This window comes from Sorex fumeus, unplaced genomic scaffold, assembly GCF_029834395.1.
Source record: "Sorex fumeus unplaced genomic scaffold, SorFum_2.1 ptg000091l, whole genome shotgun sequence".
In the NCBI taxonomy this organism is placed as follows: Eukaryota; Metazoa; Chordata; class Mammalia; order Eulipotyphla; family Soricidae; genus Sorex; species Sorex fumeus.
The window spans coordinates 1,738,649-1,759,602 of record NW_026606148.1 but is presented as its reverse complement, the minus strand read 5'-3'; the positions used below and the strand labels follow the sequence as shown (position 1 = coordinate 1,759,602).

The 20,954-nt window shown below is 44.6% G+C and overlaps 1 protein-coding gene across 2 annotated transcripts in view; it reads right to left on the bottom strand.

Moving 5' to 3' along the window:
* OPCML (opioid binding protein/cell adhesion molecule like) overlaps window positions 1–20,954 on the bottom strand; it is a 1,179,878-nt gene that overhangs the window by 247,470 nt on the left and 911,454 nt on the right. For both annotated transcript variants that reach the window (XM_056131456.1, XM_056131455.1), the window contains one exon: window positions 2,040–2,272. In XM_056131456.1, coding sequence (XP_055987431.1) covers window positions 2,040–2,272 — 233 coding nt within the window. The remainder of the gene's footprint in view (window positions 1–2,039; window positions 2,273–20,954) is intronic.

Below are 20,954 nucleotides of genomic sequence, written 5' to 3'. Positions count from 1 at the left end.
AGAGGCACATCCTCCCAGATGCCCTCATGGCAGACTTTGACTCTGACGTGCTCTCCTACCCTCTGTCTCTTCTGAGCTCCTGCAAACCAGGTCCGCTACAGCTGCTGAATTCATTTCTGCTCAGCGCCTGCTGGTTCTTTCCTATTTCCCCACTGCATTCCCTGAAGTTGAAGATAACTATGCTGCCAAGGCCGCAGGGTTGTGTGTTGGGGAGTGTGGAAGTGCCACGTAGGCGTCAATTCCAACATGGAGAATTTCAGCGCTGCTGGAACTAAGCCCAGGTGGCAGGAGGTTGGTGAGAACCCCCCCAGCTCCTGCGGTGCCTGCTTCTCTGCCTCCCCAGAAACATTCAACACACAGCACAGCACCTCTCCGATGACTGATCTCCCCCAGGGCCTCCGTGGTTGTCGGTGGAGCAGCCTCAGATGCGACGGTTGTCTCTGTCTCCAGATGGTAGGGCCATCTTAGAGCTTCCAAGCAGCGAGTGTGACCCAGCTGGCTCGCCTGAGCGGGGCAGGCACAGAGCTGGTGACAGTGGGTATGCAGGCTGATGTGGGGGACTGAGGAACGGGGGGTGAGGAAAAGACATGAGGCACACAGCATGGACCAGGGCAGCAGCAGATGGGTCTCTGGGCCTTCACATGCCACCTCCAGGGCCCACAGTGTCAGGGACCCACAGGCTGAGCCAGGAAAGTCAGTCTTGCCACAGGCTCCAAGGACCATCCAGAGAGTGGTGCAAGGGACCACTCACCCTGAGTCCAGCTGACCATGAAATCACTGACAGGAACAAAACCAAAAGATTCCAGAAAGGCATGGGTGGATCCATATTTGTTGAACAGCATATCAGACATTTTACAATCATTAAAAAAATCAACCACAGATGGGATGGGGGGAAAGGCAGGTTCTAAAGACAAAATCATCAGTGGGGGAATCTTGCCCAGAGCTCTCCCTGTGACCCCAGCTAGTCAGTATGGAGAGTTAGAAAGGTTCAACCAACACTGCCACTTGCAGGCGTGTCGCTGGGGATGGGACCCAGGCTAATTCGTCCCCAGTTGCTTCAGTAGAGAAATTTCTAATCAAAATTGTTTCCCTAACAAAGTTTGTTTGCTTTGCTGCCTTATTTCAAGATGGTTCTCAGATTCTCCTGTCAATGGGTTTTTCATTCTTAATATTAAATATACAAGAATTGGATATTTTGGGGCTGGAGAGATAGCACAGTGGGTAGGGCGTTTGCCTTGCACGCGGCCGACCCGGGTTCGATTCCCAGCATCCCATATGGTCCCCTGAGCACCGCCAGGAGTAACTTCTAAGTGCAGAGCCAGGAGTAATCCCTGTGCGTCACCAGGTGTGACCCAAAAAGCAAAAAAAAAAAAAATTGGATATTTCTTCACATTTTTTTCTCCTACAAAGTAAAATTCAAGTGAAAACTATGAAAATTATTGAACAATTTCCCTTAATATCCTAATTTTGATTTTTTTAAATAAGAAAAATAGGAGAGGACATGAAGAATTCCCCTTCTTCTTTGGAACTGTCTACATTTGTTTTCAACACAGGCTGAAGATACAGTCCAGGTCATACAAGAAGCCTCAGCATAAGAACAGCAGCAGAAGGTGCTGATTCAGGAGAACAGAGAGCAGGTAGGGCACCAAATGGCTATAGCAGTCACAAGTGTCATGATTCCCAACAACAGAACCAGACTGCTGCCAGAAAGCTTCTGAAAGATCACCAAAAGATCCAAAAACAGTTCACACACACACACTCCAAGTTTTAATAGTTCTTCTTGAAATACCTGGGTGCCAAATAAGTCAGAATTCAACCAGCACCAGGCGATCAAGACACTCGAGAAAGCACTTACTGAGTTACCCAGTGAGGGAGAAGTGAGCTGGGACAGGCGCTCTGTCTCCGTATGTTACTGAGAATGTGACACTCTGTGTCTTTAGTAATGAGGTGAAGCAAAGGATGAGATCCCTTTGCTTCTCCCTCCAGGGTTGACCTGGCCCATGATCTTTGGTTAACCCCCAAGTTCAGGTGCGACTCACCTTGCACGATGAGGTGGACCCGGGAGGTTTTGGGGTGGTTGTCTGTCTGCACCGAGCAGGTGTAGGGGCCTTCGTCGTACACATCCACATTCTGGATCATTATGCTGTACTGGGTCGGGGTGTTGACCAGGATAATCACGCGAGGGTCTATGGACCACTTGTCATTCCCGGCATACAGGATGGTGCTGCGGTTAAGCCAAGCCACCCGGGTCACTCTGTCATCTATGGTACACCTATGGGGATGAGGGGCAAGGGGAAGAGGGGAAGGGAGAGGGTGGGGGAAAGAAAATGTTGAAAGATTATATTATAAACATGGTGACTGTATTTCAAGGAATACAAACAACACGACCCAGTGTGAAAAGGAAATTATCAATTATTGATGAAACACCCTACATATAAGTAACATGGACTGATTCGTTCCAATGAGCCAATGAGACAAAATCATTTCTATTTGATTTAGGAGCCTGTTCTGTGAATATCTTGGCAGTATATTTGCTTTCCATCTTATTTCCACCCCAGGCTTCTATGAAAATTAGTTTATATTTCTTGAGCACATTTACCACAGTGTGAGAGATGTGCCCTGGGGCACAGGGGAGAGAAAGGGAAAGTGGATCCGTATTTCAAATAGGTCACAGATAAGCCACAGAGCAAACACTTCCCTGGGAGTCAGTCAAAGAGGGAAACATACCCCCCCAGACTTCCCTGGTGTGGATAATCTCCTTGCACTCCTAAGCCTCCCCGAACCTGTAATTACAATTTATATTCACGGGCTGTTAAAATACACTTTCAAATGTCCTGGCATTTAAGGAGGTCATGGCTACCTCTTGAGATCAGGTCAAGAAAACCCCTCCCTTTCACACTCTTCGCAACCCCCAAAGAGAGAACGAAGTGACCATTGCGTCCTAGTGGTCAAGGTCAAAGGCTGATTCTAGATAGCTGCATTAACCATTGGATCCTGGGGTGAGGTGCCATTGGAAGGCTCTTTCCCACCATTCCAGGTTTGGCACTATCCAATATACAATATATAGGATGCTTTTCCTACCTCAGGGCTCTGCTTCCTTTTCTGCAGTTTCTCAGCATGCAGCAACCTCCATCTCCCTCCTAAAGACTGAGGCTCAAATGAACCCTCCCAGTTCTTCATCTGTGCTCCCCAACCCCATGTTCAAAAGTACTTCTCTGAGGAAAATACAATGATAAACTCAGGTATTCATTCTCTGTTTTAAATAATGGATTAGGGTTCCCACTTCCATACTGTGAGAGGGAACGCAAACTGGCTTCATCTCTCTGGAAAACACTATAGAGATTTATCGAAAAAAATAAAACAGATCTACCATATGGACCAGTAATTTCCCTCCTAGGCATTTATCCCAAGAACGCAGAAATGCATGCTTGTTCAACTATGCATACTTATGTTCAGCGCAGCACTATTTACAATAGCCACGATCTGGAAACAACACACGTTTCCAACATTAGGCGGGTGCATGAAGGAAGTGTGGCAATGGAAGACTCCTTAGAAGAAAAGAGAGTCTTGCCTTTTGCTCCAACAAGAAAGGAACTAGAGGGTGTCATGCTAAGTTCAGTATGTTACAAAGAGAAAGACAAACGCCAAATGATCTTGCTAATGTGTGGGGAATAAAGAAACAGAGAAAGAAAACCCTTAGGTTTTGACCACAGGACTGAGTCTACCCAGGTGGAATGTGGGACTAAAAGAGTCTGCTGGTACAGGGATATGGACTCAGTGCAGGACAGCAGGGCATCATTGTACCCCTTTAAAGGACCATTAATACTTACACAAACCAGTTTTTAAAAATAAGGTAAAGGTAAAGGCCCTCCCGTTGATCGTCGATTTGCTCGAGCGGGCCCAGTAACGTCTCCATTGGAGACTTTGTTGTTACTGTGTCTGGCATATCGAATACTCTCGGTAGCTTGCCGGGCTCTCCGAGAGGGGCGGAGGAATCGAACTCGGGTCGGCCATGTTGGCTGCGTGCAAGGCAGACGCCCTACCCGCTGTGCTATCGCTCCAGCCCATAAAATTAAGATAAAATAAATAATTCAAGGTTGATAATGTTTCATGTCCAACCTTTCCTAATAATGATGCCATTTTTATACGGCCTCAAACCCTGTTAGAATTCTGGAGCTCAAGTGTACAGTCCAGGAACCAGCGACACCCCAGAGGGACAGAGGAAAGGGAGTGACCAGTACAGCAGGGAGAGCGACTGCCTTGCACATGTTTCAACCCAGGTTTGATCCCACCACCACATATGGTTCCCTGAGCACTGCCAGGAGTAATCTCTTAGTGCAGAGCCAGGAGGACACTCTGAGCACTGCCAGGTGTGGTTCAACCTCTACCCCTATCCCACAACCCCCACTTCCCCCTGTGACAAAGTACAAATAAACTGTCTCACATTTTGTCAATTCTGTAGACCTTGAAATATTTTAAGTTGACCTAGTTTCTTTAAAATTCAAGTTAGAGTTGGAAAGCACACGTTTTTGGCTCATAGAGAATATTCACATTTTAAAATAAAAATGTCACAGTACTCCATCAGATGGATGTGTTCAGTAGAATTTAACAATCATAGTGAATGGGTACTCATGGTTCTTCATTTTCAAAATCCCTTGAGTAAGTTCTTCTTGAACAATTCTAAAATTCTCATTATTCCATATTTGAACTTGTGTTTCCACTGTATGCCCTCTGCAGGATTTTATCCCAATCTAATATTTTATGCTTGAAAACATTTTATTGATCAGCTATCATATTTGTGGTAAATTTAAATTTCCTGTATGATCTGTGATCATAACTCTACATAATATTTTAGGGTGAGTTATCATTATAGAAATAATATTGATAAAGTAATAGAAATAAATTGACTAAACATGATATTAAGTAATAATTAAATATAAAAAGCAAACTTTTACTGGAAACATAGCTCTTATAGCATAGATAAGGCTTTTTTATGCCATAAATAAATATCATAACTGCCAGAAGCAATAGAATTTAGGATCAATTCTACTTCTATTTTTTCTTTGAGAGACACTTAGCTCACATAATAAGCAAGGAAACGGAAATAAAAACCTTGTTTGGCAATGCCATTCAAATCTTTGAATCCCTTCCAGCTTGCACACTAAGAAACACATAGTAATACAGCTTCAAATATTACTTTAATGATCTCATAGTTAACAATTCAATTGGTTCTTCCTTCAATTCACTTTCAGGTGACAAACTGGAAAGCAACTGGCTTGCAAAGGGCTTTGTATCCCAGAAATGTACTCAATTTTCCAATATCTGGATGGCATATTATTAATAACTGAACAAATCTTTGAAGATGCCAATTAAGGAAGTGTGATATATGACTTTAACACTTAATTTGACTAAGAAGATCCAATACCCTCAGGGAGGTGGTCAAAATCAAAACACTGTTTATTTGAATTTGTCAGATAAAGTCTATTTCCTCTCTGTGGGTTCAAATTCTAAGACAGAGATGGTGAGTCCCAAGACCTGGGTCTCATCCCGAGGATACAGGGTACCAACAGTCTTCTGCACTTCTCTGCTGGTTTGTAAGTGTGTGTGTTTGTGTTTGGAGGGGACGGGGGGCTTCTCCTTCATGATGAGGCTTTGTCTAGTACTATTTGGACAATGCTTTTTTCATGTTCTCACAAAAAAAAAAAATCAGAAGATCCCAGGAGGCTAAACAAGGGGGTTGGAAGTGACTTGGGAACAGACTTAAATAAATCCCTGTGATCCAGCATGGAGAGCAGAGTGGAAAATGGAATCAGAAAGACACAAAGGAAGGAGACGCAGATCAACTCCGAGCCCAGCCCACAGAGCGGGGATGAAGTCAGTGAGGGCTACTCGGCTGTTTCGCAGGCTGGGCAGCAAAGGGAAATCCGGGCTTGATAGTCCTGATTTCCTAAGTTTCTTCTACCCAGTGAGACTTCTGATCCTCAGAGCTGGAAGAGGGCTTAGAAGGAGTGCTGATCTTTGAGAACCCTGGTCTTAAAGAAACCAGGCAAGGACACACTGGGAGATTAAAATATTCCTCGGAAATGCCATTGAACAGCTTTAAGGTGTGCTTTGTATTTGTTTTTCTGTTTATATCTTGCCACCGAAAATACAAAAGTATCACAATGCATGTAATTAGTACATGGGTATTTGATGAGGTTCAAGGAACCGGAAAGAGTAGGAACAGGCTAAGGCCAAGTCCCATGAAGCCCTGTCCACTTAGGCACAGAAGCTGATATTTGAACTTGTTTCAGAGAAGACTGTCTATGGGAGAAACGAAGGAGGGTGGGGAAGAGAGAGTCTCCTGGAGAGAGGGTCAGGGAATACCCATCTGCTCCCTCCCAGCCAGGCCTGGGTGGCTTTACCACATTCAGTTGGAAGGCGATGAGATACATGTCTATAAATCATGTCTAGTTTAAAAATAAACATCGCATCTTACTTTCACAGAGAGAACTACAGGAACACTTCAATAATCCCTGTAACTGGAGATCAAGTCAGCCTCCCCAGTGGTGACTCAGATATCTGCACCGTTTTATAGATGCTAATGTCGGAAGAACTTTGACAACTGGCATGTGGAGAAGTTGGCACTAACTAGAAAATGCCTTGATGGTGGCACCCTTCTGATATACATTGCATTCCTTTATGCCTTAATGAGTAGACAGAGGCAAACAAGGGTTGAATCTCAATACAGACTCATCATTCCTGGTCTTGACCCACTCTGGAAAGGACTGGTAACATCAAAGATCTTGGCTTCATAGTATCAACATGACTAAATCTATTTGGGGACTTTGGGGACACTGTGAAGACCACGTGACTGAGAGGCAAGTCCTCATAGTTTAAGGACCTCCCATAACCCAACTGGTATGTAAGGGGTGATCAGTACCTATCTATAATGAGTAAAAGATATTAATCAGAGGCTCTAAAACTGGCATCAAAGAACCCACATGAGATCATCATAGTGAAGTTAGATGATGGAATTGAAGGTTCTGAAGAGAGTAGATTTTAAATGCTCTCACCACAGAAAAAGATGTGATAAATGAAGCCAGACCATGGATGGAGTACTCCCGCCATGGCAGCTCTCATTCAGCAACAAACAAAAGCATCAAATCAACAACATCCTACACACTTCAACTGTGCACAATGTTATGTCTATTATATTTCAATAAAGCTGAAAGGAGATTTAAAAAGAGAATCTACATAAGGTGAAGTACAGGGACGTGAAGAAATGTCTCTATAATTCAAACAAACACCCAGTCTGCAGGTTTCCTTTCTGCATCTTTATAATTCAGTGTTTTCATTTTTACATGCCCTAAGAAATGTTGATAAAGACATTGTCCATGATTAGATTTATTCTCAGATTTGTATCTAGTATTCAGTGGAGTAAAAAAAAACCCCAACTCTCCATGACCTCTAACTAGTAAGAATTCTAACATGATCCTTCCCAGAGAAGAGGGTAACAGACAATGGGGGTTTCACAGGGGTGATGGGGTTCCAGTGCTATAGCGAACCCACAGGGACGAAGAACATTACCCCCATACCACACGCAGTGAGCCTGCATGGCTGCCTCCCCTCACTCGGTACCGTGCTCACAGTGGAACTTGGAAACATTTCATAAACATCTCTCATCCCCTTATGTCTGTGTCAATTTAATTTTCGTGGTTCTATATGCATACAATTTATAATTTCACATTTCAGAGCCATATAAAGGCACATATAGCTGATTGTCTTTTTTTTTGTCTATAATATTTTAGAAGCAGGACTGGAGAGGTAGATCCATGGGCTGAGTGTGAACTTTGAATGCAGAAGTCCCAGCTCTACAATCCCCCTCTGCAAGTATCACTCCCCTATTAGGTGTGATCCTCCCCCACCAAAGAGCACAGAACTGGGAGCAGTCACTGAGACCACTGAGTGTGGCCCAGAAATGCAAAACCCAGAAACCAAAGAAATGGTCTCACTGGGAACCCTTGAGAATCCTCACCTGTCTCGCAAATGGCCTCTAGAGTGCCCCCCCTTTTAAGAAAAGCTGACAAAGGTGGCCAGAGTGATAGTATGGTGGGTAAGGAACTCACTTTGCACATAGCTGACCTGGACTCTATCCATGGCACCATCTACAGTCCCCCGAGCACTGCCAGGAGTGATCCCTAAGTGCAGAACCAGAAATAAACCCAGAGTACCGCAAGATGTGTTCCCAAAACCAAAACAGCAACCGAAAAAGACTGAGAAAGGAAATTGGGTGGAAGGCTAAAATCCCAGAATGCATCTCTTCAAAAACTCCTTTAGTTGGCTTTAAAATACAGATATTTCTTTTGTTTTACCACTTGCTTCTTTTTTATAAGCTGAGAGTTAATTGAATTTTAGTGAAAACGTTACCTGCATCAAAATACACTAAGCTATTAATAATGCCAGTTCAAAAACTGGGATGAAGAAGGTCTCTGCATTAGAGAATTCAAAGACCCAATAAGAAATGAATTTTTGAAAGGAAAGGAGAGCAGAGGGAGCCAAATTGAAATATTTTTAGATCAATTCCCAAGGTAGTCTAAATTGCACGAGGCTGTCTCCCGGGAAGCTTTAAGTGCTCATTTATTTCCTGAGTTATAAATACAGCCAAGTTTAGAGCACCAATAGGGCCCCTAAGTTATGTAAGCGAAAACTTTATGATTCAGATAGTCAAAAATTCAACGTGAGTAATAACTCAGTGAGAGTTAATATTTGCTGATAATGTGCTGGAGGAGGAATGTATCAGGGCGCCTCTACAGAAAGCAAGCAGAGGGATGAGAAGTGCTGAGAGAGAGTCCAGGATGCAGATATTCTCATGCCCGAGATGGACTTCAAAGGTTGCCAGCCACTTCCTGGCATCTGCAGGGTCTTCCTCAGCAGAAAATGGGGTGCTACTCTACTGCTTCTGGGATTGGGGTCACAGATGCGGAGAGAACTGCGTGTGTGTGTGTGTGTGTGTGTGTGTGTGTGTGTGTGTTTGCACGTGCACGCCACTGTGAGTAAAGGCAGAAGGTATCTCACAAAGAAGAGAAGATGACACATACAAATGCAGGAGGAAGTCCCTGGAGGAAGTAGGAGCATTTGAACCAAAACCACCAGGCAGGTGCTGAGGTTCCTGGAAATGGTGGCACCTGAAGCAGAAAATCGTCTGCAGGATGATGATGTGCTGTGGTTCCAGCCATGACGGATGATAGATGAGTCCATCCGAGCAGTGCTCATTGTGTCCCGGAGCAGGCATGGGGAACTTCCCACCCTCCCCTGCACTGCAGAGCCCTACCTGAATACAGAGAGCAACTGCATGCATCTCACCATGGGGGGGAAGGCGGCTCAGAGCTGAGCACCTGCTCTGATGAAGCAAAGGCAGAAGGGTGATTTATGTGGAAATATGGCTTCACAAAGAGGTGGGGATGGTTTGCAGGCACAGAGGAGGGGTTAAATGACAGGGCAGTGGGAGGGAAAGAGAATTCCCATCACGGACCAGAAGGTAAGACACAGCAAAACTAAACATAATTAGAAAAAGAAAGGCAAGAAGAAGCTCATTGAACAAAATCATGAGTAAGCTGGCTTCTTTCTAGACGCATGTCACTCCACATTCATGGAATACAGTGGGAAGAGAACATATTAATTTCCCAAGGAGACAGATACAAAGCTTCATAAAAATAACCACCAACTTATAAGATACACTGGTTGTCCTCACAATTCCTGGGCAAACATGAAAATACAAAATCATTAATAATGCCCTATCACATTCATGTAAGTGGAACAAAAAGTATAAATCCATCCAGTTATTCCATGTATATTCATTAACTATTGACCAACAGCTAAACACTCAACAAGACTCAGGAGATGAGATATTGAGAATAAATGTCTCTAACTTCACAGCACATTCAGATTCGTGGGAAAAGTATGCTATTCACAAACCATCCAAATATCCATGCATTACTGAAAGGCAAGCTGAGATGCCCACCTGAACAACCCTGTATAGGGGATGTCATGAAAGACCTATTCAAAGATGCATCTTAGTCTTTCTGAAGGCAAGACTGTAACTCTAAGTTTGAAAAGCGAACATGAGGCCTGTGTGTTGGCTACAGACAGCTTAGAGAACTGAATAGATGTTTAGACCCTGGACCAAGGCTCATATGGAGCAAAATGGATACCAGATACGTCTAAGCAAGTCATATGGGTAATGCGTTGATTCCCTTGAGGATATTATTGCAGATTTCATAAGCAAAGTTGGTTTTGTATTATAGCTACAGTGGGGAGACTCTGAAGAGGCTAAGTTAAGGGAAATAATGATCATCGGGATACAAAGCATTTCCTTGTGAGGATGAACTGTACAAGGACAAGACTGCAATCCCTTTAGAGATGAGAGAAGATTCATGTGGTAAGAAGGATTGCAGCTTACATAACTGCCAAGGGAGCCAGAGTGAAGGAAGAGGGGAAGGAGTAAATGGGGAGTGAAATGTTGATGATAATATTCACAGCCAACACGTTCAAAAACTATGGGAGAAAATATGGCAAGACAAAGGGTGCCAGAAAGGGCCAAATACTGCAGGCAAATTTTTGTGTGTTTTAAGATTGGACACCGTTGAGGATTTATTTATCCCCTTGATAAATATCTATTGAATATGTACTGGGTTTTAGGGATTTTTGAACTTTTTTTTTAATACTCACAAATGATTGCACATCTTGTTAACAGATTTCTGAATTTTGTCTTTCTAAACAGTTTTGGCTTTGGACCACACCGAGTGGCACTCAGGGCTTACTCCTGGCTCAGCACTCGAGAATCCTGCCTGGGGAACTTTTGGGAGGTCCGGGTTTGAACCCAGCTTGGCCACAGGCAAAGCAAGTGTCTTACCCATTTTGCTATCTCATTGCCCCAGATTTTGAGCAAACTCTGCAGTCATGCTGACGTGCTTTGTCATTTGAGTGGTCTCATTTTACGCCCTATACTTGCAAATATGAGTGATGAGAGAATAAATCCTCTTACATTTTAACGCATCTGATCATGCTGATGATATTGATCTTGTTGAATGGGAACACTGGGTGATGCAAGAGAAAAGGAATTAACTTACAGAGAAAAGTTGTAGTAAAAATGGAAAAGTGTGGGATCTAAAGTACCTGAAGGAAGGGGGTCTCATTGTTTGAATCATAAGAGAAGAAAGCAATAGTGGAAACACAGAAATTTGTGATGTGGCTATGGGGAAGCAAGGAAGCTATTGAGTGATGGTTTCTATTTTCTCCAAGCAGAGGGCAATGTTATCAGGTGAAGGTAAATGACAGAGCAGAGGAGAAGGAACAGTGGGCCCAACAAGATAGCTGTTGCAGACAATGAGAGCATAATTAATGGGGAATTATACTAGGATTCACAAGCAGTGCTGAGATCCTATTTATTGACAATGAACAAGGATTTATAGTGGTGCTATTCTGCCAGCTTTGAGCATCTTTTTGGGCACTACTTAGCCACTGCACCACAAATATAGATAATGTGGAAAGTCCGGTTCCTTCCATGTTGTAGTATGCCAAATGAGCAAGAGAAAAAAAAAGGCAAGGATTAAAGGAATTAGAAGATAACTGGGTACAAGGTGAAGGGAAGGTAGAGGAAACTAGTAAGTAGAGAGAACCCGCTGCATCTGATCCACAGGAAGTCTTCCCATGCACCTTGGGAAGAAGTTATTCACGCTTGGAAGGAAGAAATACTATCTTGTACACATGCATTGTGAATCATTTCAGGGATTAAATCAGTGTTGAGGCTGATGGATCACCTAGGTCTGTTTTTCCAAAGTGGGTGTGCTTGCTCTTGGAGAGTGATGAAAAAAAATGGGGGTGGGAAGTAGGGTATAACTGGCCGGGGTTTGGTGGGGGGGCGGGCAGGAGTGATGCTTCCTATTTGTTTGCTTGTTTGTTTTAAAGTAGATTTCCATTGGGTGTTGAGTCATTTTGTTTTTTTGGAAAGAAGTTTCGACAACCTAAATAAGCTTGTGGACCTCTGATCCAGGTGGACCTTGACAATATGGATAACATTTGGACATGGAAAATGGCACGTGTAAGTTGAATATCGTATCATGGTGCTAAGTTGAGGGCCTTGGCATGAGGTGCTCAGGGACTCTGCTCCCTACTAACAGACTGCTACAGGGTGTGCATTTTATTAATATCTGGGAATATTCCTGTCTCTAGCTGTGAAGTGCCATGGACACATATATCATTATTAGGTGTCATTTTGAGGCTGAATGAAGTACCACACAAACAAGAGTCAGAAACTGAATCTCAGGAGCAGCAAGCATGTTTGAACACAACACTGCATCATTACAACTCAAAGATCTCTATGGCTTATTTAAAAAATCACAACTCAATCTCTGTGGGCTGGGAGGGTATGTCAGTTTAGCCAAGCAATACTGACACCATTTCTTTATTATTTCTCTGTTGAGTTCTGAAGTCTCCTCTTTCTGTATGTTCAAATTGATAAGGAATAGAATTTGGATCAGGGTCTTTGAATCTAGACTCAAGACCAGTCACTTGGTTGGGTAACAGAAAAGATACAAGAGTTATACTTTAGGGATGAAAAAATATTACAGGGGGTAAGGAACTTTCCTTGCAAGTGTTTGACCTGGGTTTGACCTCCAGCACCTCCTTTGGACCCCTGAGAAACACTAGGGGTGATCCCTGATGGCAGAGCCAGGAGTAAGCCCTGAGTATGTTGGTGGCGGTCCCAAAATAACAACATTTCTATTTTAGCATTCTTTAGAAATTACTTCATTGCTTTTCCAGTATATGAATTGATTCCTTTACTTCCAATATACATTTCTTTCTTCCTTTCTATTTAATCTCACACTCCTCAGAGGTATTCTGCACTTGACCTTCGTAAAGTTGTTCAGCAGGATTTTATGCCCCTCTAAGGTTTATTTTCTCAGTTAGAGCCGCAGAGACAACTTCAACTTGGTATTTTTATCAGGTCTCATTCACAGTGTGTTGACACAATGGTTGATGGGCTAGTTTCTAGATTGATGACCAGTGGTTAGTAAAGTGCTGTATTTCTAAAAATACATAATTGAGAGATCAATCAAGACAATTGTGCACACCTGGAAAAAAAATTGGCTGGCCTGAAGGCCCCCAGAGCTTAGGTGGGGTGTCTTCCTGTCCAGACTTGCCTTGAGAAAAGGGAGATCAGATAGAAAAGGGAGCACCAAATAAAGGGTGTTGGGAGGATCCTCCCAGGATGGGAGAAGCATGCTGAAAGTAGACTATAGACCAAACATCATGATTGCCACTCAATGCCTCTTTTGCAAACCACAACACCCAAAAGGAAAGAGAGAACAAAAGGGAATGCCCTGCCACAGAGGCAGGGTGGGATGGGGGTGGAGGGTGGGAGGGATACTGGGATCCGTGGTGGTGGAAAATGGGCACTGGTGGAGGGATGGGTACTCGATCATTGTATAACTGAAACCCAAGGACAAAAATTTGTAAATCTACAACTGTACCTCAAATAAAAATTTAAAAAAAAGATATAGGACAACCCTCCTTCTACAAGGACCAGGCACTCACACTGACGCAGGCAGAGAGACTGATAAAACCAAAGGCCAAGCATTGAAGTGCTGTGCATAGATGCAAAAGGGGACAGTCACAGATGGATAAGCACTTCTGGAAGGGAGCCTGGGAGCTCTAAAGTGTCAGACCTTTCAAAGATGTTGTCTGCACCAGGCAGATGACTCAAAGGGTTAGAGCACACTCTTTGCATACTAAAACCAGGGGTTCAATCCTTAGCACCGCATGGTCCCCTGAATACTGTTAGAAACAATTCCTGAGTACCTGGCAGGGAGTAGGACACAAACTAAAAAATCAAACAAATTAAAAACAATTTTGGAAGCTGGAGAGACAGCACAGAGGGTAAGGTACTTGTCTTTCATACGGCCAACCACGTGTTCCTCTGAGTCCCTCGACGAGTGATCCCTGAGTAAGAGCCAGGAGTAAGCTCTGAGCACAGATGGGTGTGGTCCCAAAACCAAATAATAATACTTTTTATTTTAAGGGGAAGTCAGACCTGGAAGTGCTCAGTGCTTATTCTTTGCTTTGCACGTAGGGAACGCTCCTGGAGGAACCCAGGGGACCATAGAGGATATCAGGGATCAACACTGAGTTGGCCTCATGCAAAGCAAGTGTCACATCCACTGTTTTATCTCTCTGGTCCAGATACTTCCCTCACACACCCATAAGCCACTCTCTACTGGCAACAGTTAATCTCCTCATTGGCCATCCCCCAGAACTCACGGATGCTCCTCCCAGACGAGAGTATAAAAGGAGGTCCCAGAACCATGCCACTGGACTCCGTACCAGGCTGTGGGGCAGGTGAGAGCCCTCCCCACCCCAAGGGACCCAGCCCCAGCAGCCGTCCTCCACTGCCCAACCACTGCCACTCTCCAGGCTGCTTTCTGGATGCTCAGGCCGAGCCTCACACTTGAATGAAGTCCCACAGAACCCAGATAATGTGGAACTTTGTGACCTTGAACTTGGACTCAATAGGACCCGGAATAGAGATCCTCTGCCTGATTCCCCGGGTCTCTGGCGACCCAGGGATCACACCCATAAGTCACACCCTGCCAGCACCAGATAATCTCCTCATCGGCCACCCCCCATAACTCATGGGTGCTCCTCCCAGACGGGAGTATAAAAGGAGGCCTCCAGAACCATGCCACCTGATTCCTCACCAGCCTGTGGGTCAGGTGAGAGCCCTCCCCACCCCAAGGGATCCAGCCCCAGTAGCCAACCTCCACTGCCCAACCACCACCACACTCCAGGCCACTTTCCAGACATTGTAAAACACTTTATAAGACACATTATAAGACACTTCCTACCCGGCAAGCTACCGAGAGTATCCCACCTGCAAGGGCAGAGCCTGGCAAGCTCCCCGTGACGTATTTGGTATGCCAAATACAGTAACGACAATAGATCTCATTCCCCTGACCCTGAAAGAGCCTCCATTGTTGGGAAAAGACAAGTAAGGAGAGGTTGCGAAAATCTCAGAGCCAGGAGGAATAGAGATATTAATGGCGCCTGCTCGAGTAATTCGAAGATCAACGGGATGACAGTGATACCACTGTATCACTGTCTGCACAGAGATTGCGGAACAACAAGGAACATGTGACACTCATTCCAAAGGGCCTGTTCCCAGCTGTCTTAAAAGAGGCAGTGCAGTGCAAGGCAGCACCATTTCAGAAGCACTGAAGCCCTGGCAGAGGAGGAAAGTGCCCTTTAAAAAATTCTGGGGCTGGAGAGATAGACTGAGGTTAAGTCTCATGCTTTGCCTGTGCAGGATCCTGGTTCAGTACCCAGCACCATGTGGACCCTCAAGCATCACAAACGCAATCCTAGAGGTCTGATGAGCACTGCCAGTGTGACCCTGAAATGTCCAGCACCGCGGGGTCTGAAGAGCACAGCACCCGCCCTGCCCTCACACTGAGTCGGCAGCACTGTGGTTGGAGAATCACCCAGCGGGGAACTAGGCCACCTGCACAGTACTTGGGCGGTCCCCAAAACAACAACAGCAAAGAAAGGACTCTACAAGCCCTTCCTTTCTCCTCCCTTCACTCACGCTTCCAGATCCTCTGGGCTGCACAATTGGCCAGAACTTCAGAAGGCACTGGCACAAGCAGGGAGGGTGAGGACATTTGCCCTCTGGACTGGCTGCTGCAGAGGCTGCCCTGTGGCTCATCGGAGCTGCCATGAGAAGCCCCCATACCCACTCACCGTCCCTGGGCAGGACTCCCCTCTGTGGCCCCGCCTCTCCATGTTAATGACGTTACAACCTAGTCTGGTGGTTTGTTCATCAAAGTTGGCAAAGAGGAGAGTGCAGGAAAATTAAAACATTTCCCAGGCACACACCATTTTAATTCCATTCAATAGATTATCCTGCCATATTTACTCACGACCATGTCTGTCTCAGTATCATCCATGGAAAAGTATAAATTAAAATTTTAAATTAAAAGCTGAGAGTCTGGGGAGTCTGATATCTTTTTGAAGGATGGAGCAAGCCAGGCACCAGCTCCCAGCATGAGTACCGTGGGAGCAAAGACTCTGGCAAGGCAGAAATTACAGCCCACAGACTTCCCTGCAAATACCCCGCACATGCTGTGTGAGGGATTGGGAGAGCCCCGAAACTCAAGGTCATTCTTCTTCCTCCAGAACCATACAGGCACAAATACCTGCCCTTTGGGGTTGAAGTGAATCATAACAGAAACTGCAGAAGAGCTGATTTATTTCTGAAAAACCAAAACATATGCTGGGAATTGATTAGCATTTATCCTATGGATAAAACTGTATAACATACTGGTTAAGAGAATAAATATTTTGCTGTGTCCCACAGATTCTGGTCATTGGTGTCTTCATTCTCATTTTTTTCAAGGAATCTTTGGGTTCTATTTTTGGTTTCCTCTTTGGTCCAAATGCTATTGAAGAATTTTTCATTTAGTACCAGGTAGTCTTTTTGCCATTTTCTTTCTCTGTCTGATTTCTACTTTTGTGACTTTGTGGTCTTAGAAGACACTTGGTTTCTATTTCTGTGATTTTATGAATGTTTGTATTGTGTCACAGCCTGTGAGTTATCCTAGAGAATGCCCCATGAGCTGTGGAGAGGGATGTGTCATCAGTTTTTTTTGCAGTGGATGGTCCTGAATGTTTCTATTAATTAGCCTCAGTTTTTCCAGTTCCTCACTTAGGATTCTTATTTTGTTATTAAAAATCTACCTGGTTGATCTGGTCAGTGGTGCAAGTGGAGCATTGAAGTATCCAACACCATTGTGCTGCCATTGATGGACATAACAGAAAACCTGATCCACACAATTGAGTTAGACGGAGCTGGGGAATGGGAAGGGATCGGAGTCCTTGAGGGAGGGTGACAGGCACACTGGTGATGGGTGTGGTACTGGAATTATGTCCATGAGAAACCATTATAAATAGTATTGAAAACCAAAAAATAAATATTTTTTAAAAACAAGGGGAAAAAGGAATATTTTAAGACTTCTTGTCATAAGTCTATATTTGGCAAATCTCTGACCCTTTGTGAGACATTCATTTCCTCATTTAAAAAATGGGAATAACATTGAAAGAAATCATACTTGTGAGGGCGAGAGTAGGTAGGGCATTTGTCTTGCTTGGGGCCGAGCCAGGTTTTATCCATGGTTCCAGAACCCCACCAGCAGTGATCTCTGAATTCAGAGCCAGGAGTAAGTCTTGAGCAACGCCAGTGTGACCACTCCCGTCCCCAAATAAACAACAACAAAGTCAGACTGTGGAGAGTATAACAATGATTTATTTTATTGATATATAAATTGTAAAGTATTGTTGTTTATTGCTTTATGGCTACTGATTATAATGAATGTTTTTGCTATTATATTTTAACCTTTACATAGGGCATCTGCCTTGCACGCAGCCAGCCTGGCCGAGCCAAGTTCGATTCCTCTGCCCCTCTTGGAGAGCCTGGCAAACTACCGAGAGTATTCAATATGCCAAACACAGGAACAAGAAGTCTCACAATGGAGATGTTATGGGCCCGCTCGAGCAAAATCATATAACCAAAGAATCACAGTCTAATTATTATGACTTTCCCTTGGCATCTTGGTGTCTTTTTCCAACTCACACAGCAGTTACAAAGTTTCTAAAACGAAGCAGGAATCCACCTCTGTGCATTCTAACCCATAGGGCCCTGTTGGCTCAAGTTTGGGAGTGAAGATTGTGTGCGTTCAAGTGATTATGACTTCATGGCCAATGAGTCTGCTTGATTCATTGCATACCGTCCCAAACAGGCTACATAACTGAACCCAACCTCGGCTGAGTTTGAAAAAATATAACCCTCATTAAACAGACAGCTGGGCAGGGACAGATGGAGGAGGAGGGACGGGAAGGGAGACTTTCCCTATAGTACAGCGTGTCAGTGCTGTCTGCGTAAAAATATATGTTATCTATTTTTCATAAGTCAATCATCTTCCTCCCGAAAAGTGACTTATTTTATATCCATTATGTGAACTAGTTGCCCTGAAAAAACACAATAGAAGGCAGTAAAGCTCTTTCCCTGGGTCATGGCAGGCCCAAAGATAGAGATTCCCTGGGGCAATTGAGTCATCAAGGTGAACTTCTGCCAAAGTTTCCAGTTGAGGTCCACAGAGTTGCCACTTTCAATTTATGTCACCAAGAGTTCCAACTTGCCAGGCCGGGAGGGAGAGGGCATCTTTGTGCCTCTCAGCGTAATCATTGACTGACTTAGAGGGAACTCAAAGAAAAGAAATCGGAGCAAAAAGCACCCTGAATTCCCCAACCTCCCTAATGTTACTCAGTACCGGGCAAAAGAGCAGAAATAAGCACACAAGACCCCAAAAAGAGATGCAACACTCAGAGAGAGAGAGAGAGAGAGAGAGAGAGAGAGAGAAGAGAGAGGGAGGAAAAAGAGAGAGAGAAAGGGGGGGCTGGGATCAGCACCTAGGACAGTATAGCATTTTTCCCCGGAAGTTAACAGAAGTATGATCTGCTCTGTGGAAGTATGCCCTGGAAGTCTATGGATATAATACACCACGGGGAACTGAACTCCCTTATCATGGATTTTAAATATGTTGAGGGGAAGAGCGGGGGCAAGAGTGGAGGAGGGGGTTGGAAAAGCAAGGAAGGCTTTTCCAAGAATGAACGATTCAAAGGAAGGCTGAACCCTTAGATGATCTGGAAATAATTGGAACTATTCTTCATACCTCTTCACCAATGGACGTGCCTTAATTGTGCTCTCCTCAGGCTAATATTGAAAATAATCATGCTTTCCCTGAGCTCACTTCGACTCCCAAAGCTCCTGACTCTTTGACAACTCCTTGGTAACACTTCATTACCTGGCTCCCACTCTCGCCTCTCCCACAGCTTGACCTTGCACTGTCCTTGATGCTCTTCATCCAGGTCTCTAACTCTCCTTGGCCTACGCACACTCCGCGACTAGCACAAGTCCTAGAGAGGCCCCTTGTCCAGGGAGAAGAGTCCTCTTCCACTCAAATTAACTCCAGGAATGCAAGCGGAGTCTGGCTCCGTTATGCCCTAGGGGATTCCAGCAGAGTGGAGAATTACTCCTGTCTCAGTTCATTATAATGAATAATAAAGAGATACTTACATGTGCTTTTTGGTAAATTATTCATCTTGTGCACTGAGGAATCAGGGCAGTAATACGTAAGGGAGACAATTGGTACATCTAGGTTCCTATAAATACTCAATCCAAAGCATTTCCGAAGACCTGTCTCCTTCCCTCATTAAGGACGGAAGTTGTTGGGGATCTTAGGGGGAAAAAGAAAGACGCTTAAATCAGACACTTCCACCTCGCTCTTTGCTCTGTGTGTGCAGCTCTCTGTAAGGCAGAGGCTGTTTATAACATATTTGTTATTTTATTGTAGCTCCAAAGTCACTTAAAGCAACCTGAGGAGCTCAGCAGGCCCTCCACTTTGCTTTCTGCAGCCATCCTCAGGAGGTAATTAGGAAAGTGAGAATTGTTTCCACACCAATAAAGCTCCACCCGCCAAAGCTCCACCCGCCATGTTCACAGTCCTGAGCCCACACCACAGACGGCTCACCCGATGCTTCCTCCAGGAGATGGCAGAGTTAGCTGGATTCTCCCCTGGGCCCAACTCAGTAAGAAACCCTCTGAAATCTCTTGAAAACCCTCATCCAGTTTTGCCATCTCAGGTGTGTTCAAGGTAACCAACATGGGCCAAGAGAGATCTTGGGCCTCCAGCTTCATTCTAGCAAGAAACATAAACCTGTGTTCTTCCAAGGTCTTCACTTGTCAAGCCTGAGATTATATAAAGTCATCCTTGCTGTCTGTCTTGGTATTTCCAATCAAGCATACCTATAAACCATGAGCTGAGTGCTGTTCAGCTCAGATGCTACATTTCTCCCAAGACGTTTTGTCTTATTCCCTCGTAGGAGGGTCCAATCGTTCTCACACATCTTAATTATCTGCTCACAACTTTGGAACTTCAGCTTGTCCTCAGAGAATATGTACACAGGATGCAGCTTGAACTAGAGAGGCATGAGCAATATGAAACAAGGGGGATGGGTGACCTTGGTGATAAAATGAGTGTCTCTGAAGAAATAGGCCAAGGAGGAATGAAGGAGGGTGAGACATCAGGATGCAAAATTTCTGAGTGGACTATGTTCAAAATCTTGGGAAGGATAAGCACTTTGCAAGAATCCAGGGCATGAGGCAGAGTTCTATATGCATCTGATGAATACTTCAGAGTGAGTCAACCAGTTCTAAGCTCATTGGCTCCCTTCATGACCCAGGAAAGGCTAGAGGACAATGAGGATGGCTGTTTTAAATGGGAGAGAGAATCTTCAGTGGTTCAGAGGAAACCACATTTCACTCTAGACATTGGATATTGGAAATTATGCTTCAGAAAGGAAGAAGCAGCGCTAACCACTGAGAACTCTACAGGGAGGCTAGTGAGACTGCACAGTGAGTAAGGTGCTTGCTTTGCATGTGGTGACCCAGGTTCAAATCCTCAGCGCCCAATATGGTCTCCTAGCACTGCCAGAGTGATCCCTGAGCACAGAGTAGGAGTAAGCCCATAGCACAGCCAGATGTATTAGAAAGAAACAATGCCCCCTACCTCCCAACACACCAAGAACTCCACAAAACTGCTCCAACCTGGTTTTCTCACACGGTTCAAAGAGCAATTGTAGACTGTTCCCAGTAATAGCACTGGAGTCAAAACTTGAATAACAACTAGAAAACGAGAGCACAAAGCATAGTGGTGTCTGGAACCCTGAAAGCTCTCCCTTTTGTCCTTCCCTTGCCCGTCCCTCCCACCCACCACTTTTGCCTGCCCCTATTCTCCCATCAGCAACTTAGCCCATGGCAGTCCCTTTCCCACCAGCCTAGTCTACCCCTGTCCAATTGACCA